This window comes from Miscanthus floridulus, chromosome 7, assembly GCF_019320115.1.
Source record: "Miscanthus floridulus cultivar M001 chromosome 7, ASM1932011v1, whole genome shotgun sequence".
Classification (NCBI taxonomy): Eukaryota; Viridiplantae; Streptophyta; class Magnoliopsida; order Poales; family Poaceae; genus Miscanthus; species Miscanthus floridulus.
The window spans coordinates 538,534-550,055 of NC_089586.1; the positions used below are offsets into that span (position 1 = coordinate 538,534).

The 11,522-nt window shown below is 48.4% G+C and overlaps 1 protein-coding gene across 1 annotated transcript; it reads left to right on the forward strand.

Annotated features, from left to right (window-relative positions):
• The first annotated feature begins 225 nt into the window (after positions 1–225).
• On the forward strand, positions 226–3,307 carry LOC136462306 (vacuolar protein sorting-associated protein 20 homolog 2-like). The gene is made up of 6 exons (XM_066461412.1): positions 226–383; positions 1,140–1,292; positions 1,569–1,721; positions 2,305–2,388; positions 2,855–3,026; positions 3,120–3,307. The coding sequence occupies exons 1-6, from the start codon at positions 282–284 to the stop codon at positions 3,143–3,145; spliced, it is 690 nt and encodes a 229-aa protein (XP_066317509.1). The 5' UTR covers positions 226–281; the 3' UTR covers positions 3,146–3,307.
• Positions 3,308–11,522: the final 8,215 nt, after the last annotated feature.

An 11,522-nucleotide genomic window follows, 5' to 3' on the forward strand; every position in this document is an offset into this window, starting at 1 on the left:
TTAGTTTTTTTATTAGTATCCGAAAATCACTTCCAACGTTCCTAAAATATCTGATGTGATGTCAAAAATTTTCATTTCGCGAACGCACCCTTAACGAGTCGACGCTAATGAGCCGCCACAGCACGCCACCACCCACAGACAGACCCTGCCCCGCCGGCACCGAACGGCTCAACTGTAATGCCGTGACCGTCTCGTCCCCGTCCAGTCCACCTTTCCCTCCCCCTCTCCGACTACGCCGCCGTCACGCCACCTCGCCGGCCGGCGGAGCCCCGACCGCGAGGATGGGGAACATCTTCGTGAAGAAGCCCAAGATCACTGATGTCGACAGGGCCATCCTCACCCTCAAGACGCAGCGCCGCAAGCTCGCCCAGTTCCAGCAGCAGGTGTGCCTCCCCTTCCCACCTCCCCTCGCGGCCTGGCCTCCCCCTCCGCGGCACCCGCCCTATCTTGAGCTACGGATGGTCCGTCGCCCTCGCTCGTGTCGAATTCCGGCCGTCCTCTCTGTCGCGCTGTGGGATCGTATCAGATTCCGGCCGTCGAGCGGGAGCGGGTGTATGTGGCAATTGGGATCTGGAGTTGGATAGAACGGCGTCGATTGATGAATCGGAGTAACTTGCGAGTTTCTAGTTTTCCAGGGCTCAATTATGGCGTCTCAATAGGTTGGTTTCGCATAGGGAGCCCTGATCGGAGTCGTGTCACAGCATCGATCCAGGTCGACATATCTGCCTGGTGATCGGGAGTGAAGAGAAATTGTCTCCTTGTAATTCCATGCTGTAGTCCAGGATTCCCAGTGAACGTTAAACCTGCTAATCTTGTTCGTCCAAACATCAATACATCAGTTTCTGGAGCGCATTCCAAAAATCGTATTTGCTTTTGCTACACGTTACCGTGTATTACAATAATCGGTGTTGGATTTTGTGGAATTTGCTTGCAACTACAGACAGTTTAACTTAATGTACTTGGGTGTTATACTTCGTCTTTTGATTCTAGCTTAATACAACCGGTGGTGTTGTCATCAGGTGCTGACTATTCTGATTAGATGGTTATTATCCTCAGTTCCTCACATTTCATCATTTCAATATCACCTCTGCTAAAAGTATAGAAAGAGCGTATTTATGTACGCTTCTCTTCCCTTCCAGCTTGAGAAGGTAATCGAAGCAGAAAAGGAAGCTGCACGGCAGTTGGTTCAACAGAAGAAGAGAGACAGAGCTTTGATTGCTCTGAAGAAGAAGAAAGCTCAGGAAGAGCTGTTGAAACAAGTTGACACATGGCAAATGAATGTTGAACAACAGGTTTGTAGTTCATTCAAATAATTGTTCTTTAATACCAATTATTAAATTTTGTCGTGTAGGCCTGGAGTTCTACATTTCTTAGGCCTTGTTTGGATGCACATCTATCCACATTAATCCACATGTGTTGAGGTTCCACTCCAATCCACTTCAACACATGTGGATTGAGGTGGATACATGTGCATCCAAACAAGGCCTTATTGAAGAAGTTAAGGAGCACTGAGTTTCTTAATTTGATGTATGATAACCTGACAGAGTATTTCGGTTCCCTTGGTTTAGCTGGCAGATATTGAACTAGCAAGTAAACAAAAGGCTGTATTTGAAAGCCTGAAGGCTGGAAACGCTGCCCTTAAGTCTATACAGAATGAGATAAACATTGATGATGTCCAAAAGCTGATGGATGACACAGCCGAGGCTAAGGCTTATCAAGATGTAAGTTGAATTAACTCTACCTGTATACATTCATTTGATCATTTCTATAGGGGGAGTTCATCCGCTGCCAATCTCTTTGGGATTGTCTTTTCTAAGTAACTTCGTTTACATCATCCTTATTAAGATACATACAATTTGCACCTCAAATCAGATGTTGTGAATATCCCCTTTGATTTTTTTTGCCAGCAACTTGTTATACTGTATAGGCATTGTGATAGCAACACGTCAGAGTGAAATTATGGAGTACAGCCATATCCTCTCTGAATATATAAGTATTGCCTGTTTCCATCCAGTCGTTTGTGGCAACTATGATTGCATGCCTATTTTCAGATTTTCATCATAACTAGCTTTGAGCATGGTTATAATGTTGGATGTAGGTAGTGAATGACTAAATATGATTGGGACTACTATTTATCACCCTTGTGAAATCGTGACCTATATACAAGTAGTTCTGTATTCTGCTTTCCTTTTAGGGCCTCATAAAAAGCATACCTTCTGTTGAATTGTTGTGATGTTGGCCCAACTGCAAAAGAATGGGCCTATTTTCTTTTTAGTGACTTATCCAATCACTTGTTGATTTCAGGAAATAAATGCTGTTCTGGGCGAGCAGCTCTCAGCTGAGGATGAAGAAGCTGTTATGGCCGAGTTTGAAAATTTGGAAGCTCAGGTTTGGCCAACAAAGCATCTAGAGCTCTTATCTGTTGAGAAGGAACCCAAAATTATGCAATTATACAAATGAGACTGAAAATTCCACTTTGGACCAGATTTACGTTTCACTCTTGGTCATAAATCCTCCTCTCATATAAATATTGTCCTTGCTCGGGCCAAACCAGTAAGATTTATGTGTAACAACCTGATTCCCTATGAATGCAAACATAACAGTAGGCATTACAGGACTTAACCTCTGATTAGTCTCTCTCCCATGATCCTCAGCTATTCTGATTCATTTTATCCATTCACATAAGCACTGGAAATGCTCCATTTTTTTCTGGCCTCTTTTAGTGGCATGACATTGTCTTTGATTTTGAGCAATCACATTTAAGCTTCAAAATCTAAAGTGAGATGTAGACGGTTCTGTTTCTGCCTTGTTAGTTTAAAGTCTATCTTAGTTCTAACATTGCCTTTCTTTGCAGCTTGCCGTTGAGTCTTTGCCAGACGCTCCTGTTAGTGAAGTACGACCTGAAGAGAAAATGAAAGCTCCGGCTGACACAGAAGCTGCACCTGAGGACATCGATGAGGTTATTGAGCTTCCTGATGTGCCTACGAAAGTGCCAGAGAGGCCTGAAGCTCCAGAAAAGACCAAAGGTTTTAATCTCGTGTTATTATCGCATTTTATATTTTTGTTAGGCACCTTTTTTTGTTTATATGGTGCATTGATGATATACTTTTTGCCGACAGTTTTGGAGGAGCCACTACCCGCATAGTGGGTGGAACTGAGATGAATAGGGCACACTTAGTTTGCAGGAATTGTAACATACCCACCATTTCATTGTACCATCTCATTTTCAGCCATATCAGAATTTTATTGTGTACATACAGCAAGAAAATTTGTTGTTCTTGACTATCAATTATCACCAGTTTGGATTTCTCTGTGTCAGTGCCCATTTATAGTCACATCCTATGGGGGTAAACATCATATTTTCATTGTGTTTCTTTAAAGGCAGAAATGCTGAAGTCTGCAAGCACATACTTTGTTCGGTATGAATATACATATGTTTTTGCCAAAGCTTTAAAATATACGCAATTTGTAGGTGCCACTTGTTGCTTGAATTTAATTGGTGGAGAGTGTAAAATAAAATATTCAAACATGCGTGTGGTTCTGGCACTCAATCAGAGTACATTAAATTGCCGTATCAAGTACCCGTTTACTTGCTGAATTTTGGCTGAAAAATACTGTTCTGGCTGAATTATTGTGAGAGAAAAACACCGTTCTGGCTAGAAAAAGAAGCCGAACAAGCCGGCTTCTGGGTAAGCCGAACGAAGCCTAGGTGCTATTTTTTTTTTTGCAGTTCTTTTTTTCCCCTTTGGGTCACTATATATGCATCATAGTGTACAATTTCATTTCATTTCATTATAAAAAAAAAAAACTGTGGTTCGCACCAGATATGCAGGTCATAAACACCAAAAAAATATTTCCTATGGGTTACAGATTACTTGTGTTCAGGAATATTTTAGCAAACTTTTACTAGTTTCCAATAATCTAGTGTGTTCTCTGGACGTAACAGTTCAACTGTGAAGGGGTTGCACTGTAGCGAGCAATTTCTACTAGTGTAGAGATTGGAACTCAAATTCGGGTGTTGAAAAGGCACAAAAAAGTATTCAGAAGAAAACCGCAGACACCACACCACGTCACCAAGTACTGTTCCATCTGTCATCCGTGTTAATTGCTGATTGGATATAGCTGGGGTATATGTTGCAGCAGCTCACTTGATAGCGCCTGAACCTGACGCGACAGTTCGTTTCCAAATCCATTTTCAAGATCAACGTTGTTGAAATTTAGGAATTTGACTACTGTAGTATTTTTATTTTTATTTGGCAATTAGTGTTTAATTATGGATTAATTAGGCTCAAAACGTTCGTCTCGTGATTTCCAACTAAACTGTGCAATTAGTTTTTTTTTCATCTACATTTAATGCTCCATACACGTATCGTAAAATTCGATGTGATAGGTACTGTAGCACTTTTTGGAAAACTTTTTGCCAACTAAACGAAGCCTGATAGATATATAATGCAAAATTGCAATCGTATCCCAATGTTGTTGTACCATCATGTATATGCAGCCTGTTCGTTTCGGCTGAATTGGCTTATAAGCCATGGCTGAAAGTACTGCTGGCTGGTTTGGTGTGAGAGAAAAATACTGTTTAAGTCGTGAATTATAAGCCAGATACGAGCAAATAAGTTGAAACGAACAGGCTTATGATTGCTACGATTTGCCATCATGTTATGCGAGTAGTTGAATTCCATGGAGGTCGCCGTCGACGAAATTTGGTCGGTAATCTATCGAGGGGTATACCCGCGATAGTAGATGAATCGGTGGAGGTACGCGTAATAGGAACGAATAGTAACAGAGATACAAGACACAAGATTTATACGGGTTCAGGCTGTCAGCATGACATAAAACCCTACATCATGTGCTCTGTTATTTTGTATTCATTGTATATCATATTCGATATCTCGTCTAGGGGATCCCTGCCTCTCCTTTTATACTCTGGAGGGGTAGGATTACAAGAAAAATATCTTATTTGGCATTATACAATAAATCACATCTTCGTGTAGCCTTATGGTGCACGTCTTGATCTTATGGGTCGGACCACCTTTGATGGTGCGGCCCATATCTTGTCTTATGGGTACCGGGGGTATATCTCCCACAGCTAGTCTCTGAGTGTGGGGGTATGGCCCCAAAGACATGGGCTGCGCCCCCAGGGGTGGCCCAGTCCACAAGGTTAAGACGTGCACGGCGCTGCTCGGCGTGCACCGCAAGACATTGTATAGTACCAAATAGGCTACTTTACTTGTAACCATACCTCCTCCAGAGTATATAAGGAGAGCTAGGGGTCCCCTAGCGGTTAGGATCTATCAGATCAGATCTACATACAGATCAATACAATACACCAAAGACACAGGACGTAGGGTATTACGTCGATCAGACGGCCCAAACCTGTCTAAATCGTTGTCTCTGCGCCTTGTGTCACCATCCGGTTCCTGATCACGCGCACCCCCACCGACAAATCTACCATCGCGGGATACCCCTCGGTGGACTACCGACGATATTCTGTCGACAGTTGGCGCGCCAGGTACGGGGTGTGCGCTTGATCCATGGCGAGCCAGATGGACCTCAAATCAACAGCGCGTTCTCATCATCAATCTCATGGAGATCCATGCCGGTCGACGACGATGATTCATCGCTGGCTACACCAGCCCCCACGACAGCAGATCCGATCTTAGAACCACCTCCGAGGTCGTCTTCACCAACAACTCACCGCCCGCCAGGTGTTCGTCGTCAACGCCGACCAGATAACGCCATGCGTCGCCGATCAGACGCTCCGTCTAAAGCTAAGTCACGCTTTAATATTCTTCTAAATATTCTCCAATCTCCATATATCGTCATAATATTTCTCCAAACTGTTTTCTCCATAATTGCTCTCCAAATGATTTTTCGAACCCTCGAACAGTCCTGTTGATGCTCGGACGCCTCCAAAGACGGCTCTGTCTCCGGCTCCTCCCTACACGTGTTACGGGCTCCGCGCTCTGCGTTATGGGTAGTCGGCAGCGGCTCCTTGGTCACGCCTGTTCCTCCTACACATGCACGGGCTCCGCGCTCGATGTTATGGACTATGGGCTAGCTAGGGCTAGAGATTCAGCTACACACTAACTGTTCGGGTGGTTTATATTAAACATAAATATATTTTCACGCCAACTGATCGCCGAACTATTTACACCGTTTCATCACCATTGCTGATTTTTCTCTGGAGTTCATTTATTTGTACATCATATACTACCCGTTCTACATATTTGTATTGTAGGATCGTCGGCCAGGTGATCGGACCACCTAGTGCTCGGGCTTCTCCACCGATCAACTGGTCGGACCGCTTGGTTCATGGACTCCGTCGCCGACCAGTTGATCGGACTGTTCGCCGGTCGCTTCTACTCAATGTTCACTTCATCGCCGACCAGTCGACCAGGCTGTTCATCGCTCGTGCTTCATCGCCAGCTACGTCGGTTACTCCTCGGCCCTCGGATTCTTCGTGCTCGAGGACTAAGTGGGCACACTTCACCGCACGGACGTCGTCAGCTACGTCGGTGCTCGGTCCTCGCCGTCTAGGCCGGGGACTCCTCGGTACTCGGACCTCGCCGCCTACGCCGAGGACTCCTCGATGCTCGAACCTCGCCGCCTACGATGAGGACTCCTCGATGCTCGGACGTCGCCGCCTATGCCGGGGAAGGTGCTCGGACCTCGCCGTCTATGCTGGGGACTCCTCGCTCCTCGGTGCTTGGACATCGCCAACGACGCCGGGTACTCCTCGCTCCTCGGTGCTTGGTCATCGCCAGCGATGCCGGGGACTCCTCGCTCCTCGGTGCTTGGACATCGCTGCCTACGTCGGGGACTCCTCGCTCCTCGGTGCTCGGTCATCGCCAGCGACGTCGGGGACTCCTCGCTCCTTGGTGCTTGGACATCGCCAGCGACGCCGGGGACTTCTCGCTCCTCGGTGCTCGGTCATCGCCAGCGACGCCGGGGGCTCCTCGCTCCTCGGTGCTCGGTCATCGCCAGCGACGCCGAGGACCCCTCGCTCCTCGGTGCTCGATTAGTCGCCGCCTACGCCGGGGACTCCTCGGTGCTCGGACCTCACTGCCTATGCCGAGGACTCCTCGCTCCTCGGTGCTCGGACATCGCTAGCGACTCTAGGGACTCCTCGCTCCTCGGTGCTCGGTCATCACCAGCGATGCCGGGGACGCCTCGCTCCTCGGTGCTAGGACATCGCCGCCTACGCCGGAGACTCCTCGCTCCTCGGTGCTTGGTCATCGCTAGCGACGCCGGGGACTCCTCGGTGCTCGATCAGTCACCGCCTACATCGAGGACTCCTCGGTGCTTGGACCTCGCCGCCTACGCCGAGGACTTCTCGCTCCTCGGTGCTCGGTCATCGCCAGCGACGCCGGGTACTCCTCGCTCCTTAGTGCTCGATCATCGCCAGCGACGTCAGGGACTCTTCGCTCCTCGGTGCTCGGACATCGCTGCCTACACCGAGGACTCCTCGCTCCTCGGTGCTCGGTCATCGCCAGTGACACCGGGGACTCCTCGCTCCTCGGTGCTCGGTCATCGCCAGCGACGCCGGGGACTCCTCGCTCCTCGGTGCTCGGACATCGCCGCCTATGTCGAGGACTCCTCGCTCCTCGGTGCTCGGTCATCGCCAACGACGCCAGGTACTCCTCGCTCCTCGATGCTCGGTCATCGCCAGCGACGTCGGGGACTCCTCGCTGCTCGGTGCTCGGACATCGCCGCCTATGCCGAGGACTCCTCGCTCCTCGGTGCTTGGTCATCGCCAGCGACGCCGGGGACTCCTCGCTCCTCGGTGCTCGGTCATCACCAGCGACGCCAGGTACTCCTCGCTCCTCGGTGCTCGGTCATTGCCAGCGATGCCAGGGACTCCTCGGTGCTCGGACATCGTCGCCTACGTTGGGGACTCCTCGCTCCTCGATGCTCGGTCATCGCTAGCGACGTGGGGGACTCCTCGCTCCTCGGTGCTCGGACATCGCCAGCGACGCCGAGGACTCCTCGCTCCTCGGTGCTCCGTCATCGCCAGCGACGCCAGGGACTCCTCGCTCCTCGGTGCTCGGTCATTGCCAGTGATGCTGGGGACTCCTCGCTCCTTGGTGCTCGATCAGTCGCCGCCTACGCTGGGGACTCCTCGGTGCTCAAACCTCGTCGCCTACGCTGGGGACTCCTCGCTCCTCAGTGCTCGGACATCGCCAGCGATGCCAGGGACTCCTCGCTCCTCGGTGCTTGGTCATCGCCAGCGACGCCAGGGACTCATCGCTCCTCGATGCTCGGACATCGCCAGCGACGCCGGGGACTCCTCGCTCCTTGGTGCTCGGTCATCGCCAGCGACGTCGGGGACTCCCTTGCTGCTCGGATCTTGCTACGTCTCGTTAGTGTGCTATCAAGCTCCTCCATGCTGTTCGGATTAGGGTGCTGATTTTGGGCAACACGTCTGGGGTCTTGATACACGCATGTCAGACGACGTTAGCAAGCTTTCAGACTTCTTTGACCCTGCTACAAGATTCATTCTTCATCTTCCAGCAGGCTCGAGGACTAAGTGAGCACACTTCACCTTGCGGTGAATGTGCTTGTTCTCATCTTGAGGCTACGCCCGAGGATTGGCTGCCTGCTTGGCTGGTCTTCTACTTTCTAACCCTGGCACCACGTGACTACGTCACCTATTGTCAGGCTCGGGGACTAGCTATGAGGGTATGGCCCCCAAGACATGGGCTGCGCCCCTAGGGGTGGCCCAGCCCACAAGGTTAAGACATGCATGGCACTACTCGGTGTGCACCACAAGACATTGTATAGTACCAAATAGGCTACTTTACTTGTAACCCTACCTCCTCTAGAGTATATAAGGAGAGGTAGGGGTCCCCTAGCGGATAGGATCTATCATATCGGATCTACATATAGATCAATACAATACACCAAAGATACAGTACATAGGGTATTACGTCGATCAGACGGCCCGAACCTATCTAAATCGCTGTCTCTACGCCTTGTGTCACCATTCGGTTCCTGATCATGCGCACCCCCACCGACAAATCTATCATCGCGGGATACCCCTCGGTGGACTGCCGATGATATTCTGTTGGCACCAAGCGCCTTGTATCCTTTGAGCAACGCTATCTTGAACAAGTCCGAGTAGTTTGACGTGAAGTCGACCAGTTTAACTGGTGATCCAAGTAGTGGAAGTCGAAGCCGACCAGTTTAGCTGGTTAGGAGGCCTCAGACTTAGCCAAGTAAGACTTGCCAAAAAGATGCAAGGGGCTCAAGATTAATTTTAAAAATTATTCACCTCAGATGAAATGTAGCCACTTAGACTCTGTTTGCGAGGTCGAATGATTATCATCCATGACTTAGTCAATAAGGAGGGTAAATAAAGAAATAAGCACTGCATTCACTGTCAGGTGAAGTGGAGCCACTTAGTCCCCAAGCGTGCTAGAAGATGAAGAATGAATCTTGTAGCAGGGTCAAAGAAAATAAGTCTAAAAGTTTGCCGACATCATCTGTCGTGTGCGTATCAAGACCCTAGACGTGCTGTCCAAGATCAGCACCCTGATCCAAATAACATGGAGCAACTTGATAGCACACCGATAAGACGTAATGAGATCCGACCGCTAAGGGAGTCCCCAGCTTAGCTGGCGACTCTTGCACGAGAAACCCAAATGCAAGGGAGTCGCCAGCTTAGCTAGCGAGCCCCCAGCGTGGCTGATGATGAAACAACAGACAATCCGACTAGTTGGTTGACGAAGAATCGAGCACCGAGCAACCCAACCAACTGGTCGGTGACGAAGTGAGCGCCGAGTAGAAGTAAACACTGAACAGTCCAACTAACTGATCGATGATGAAGTCCATAAACCTAGCGGTCCGACTAGTTGATCGGTGGAGAAAGCAGCGGCAAAGCTTGCCAGAGACATTGACCTTAGGTGAAGTATACACACTTAGGCTTCGTTGGCGAAGTCAGGTGATCATCATCTATGACTTAGTCAAAGAGGATGTTAGTATTGATACATGCGCCGTAAGGTGCAATGTATACCTTGTAGTCCCTGAGCCTGACAGTAGGTGAAGAAGACACCTAGTGTCAAGATCAAAGAATATCAACGACTAAGAAACAAAACAGGAACTTAGTCAACCGTTAAATTTGATACAATCACTACAAGGTGCAATGTATACATTATAGTCCCCGAGCTTGACAGTAGGTGAAGAATTCACCTGGTGTTAGGATCAAAGAAGTACAATGATCAGTTAATCAGAATAACTGAGTCCTAGCTTAGCCAAGCACACAGCCAGCCTCCAGCTTAGCTGAAGACCAGTAAGAGGAAAAACAGTACACTCACTGCTAGGTCAAGTGTACACACTTAGTCCCCAAGCTTGCTGTAAGATAGAGCAGCATCTTATAGCAGGATCAAAGAAACAAGTGAAAAGGACAAAATCCCTGTGCTTAGCACTGGACATTGGAGTAAAATTTGGAGAGTGCTGAGCACTTAAAAATAAAGAAAAATAGAGAGTGCTTAGCACTTTACCGTTGGAGAAAATTGGAGAGTGCTTAGCACTTAAACCATGGAGAAAATGGAGAGTGCTTAGCACTATACCATGGAGAAAATAGAGAGTGCTTAGGACTATACTAGGGCAAAATTGAAGAGTGCTTAGCACTTGACCATGGCAAAATTTGGAGAGTGCTTAGCACTATGCCGTGGAGAACATAGAGAGTGCTTAGCACTTTATCGTTAGAGAACATGGAGAGTGCTTAGCACTATACCATGGCAAACATGGAGAGTACTTAGCACTTTACCATTGGAGAACATGGAGAGTGCTTAGCACTTTACCGTTGGAGAACATGCAGAGTGCTTAGCACTTGACCGTGGTGAAATTTGGAGAGTGCTTAGCACTATGCCGTGGAGAACATGGAGAGGGCTTAGCACCATACCATGGCAAACATGGAGAGTGCTTAGCACTTGACCATGGCAAAATTTAGAGAGTGCTTAGCACTTGACCTTGGCCAAATTTGAAGAGTGCTTAGCACTTGACCGTGGCAAAATTTGGAGTGCTTAGCACTATGCCATGAAGAACATGGAGAGTACTTTGTACTTTACCATGGTGAAATTTGGAGAGTGCTTAGCACTATGCCATGGAGAACATAGAGAGTGCTTAACACTATACCATGGTGAACATGGAGAGTGCTTAGCACTTTACCATTGGAGAACATGGAGAGTGCTTAGCACTATACCATGGCAAACATGGAGAGTGCTTAGCACTTTACCATTGGAGAACATGGAGACTGCTTAGCACTTTACCGTTGGAGAACATGGAGAGTGCTTAGAACTTTACCGTGGCAAAATTTAGAGAGTGCTTAGCACTATGCCATGGAGAATACGGAGAGTGCTAAGCACTTTACCGTTGGAAAAAACTAGAGAGATAACCCGACGAATACCGGCCCATCCATTCAGTATGCTTGGAGGCCCATTGAACCATAAAGAACTTAGCTCTTGTGCATGTTTAGGAGCATAGGCATCAACAAGGAGCCGCTGCCGACCGCCCAT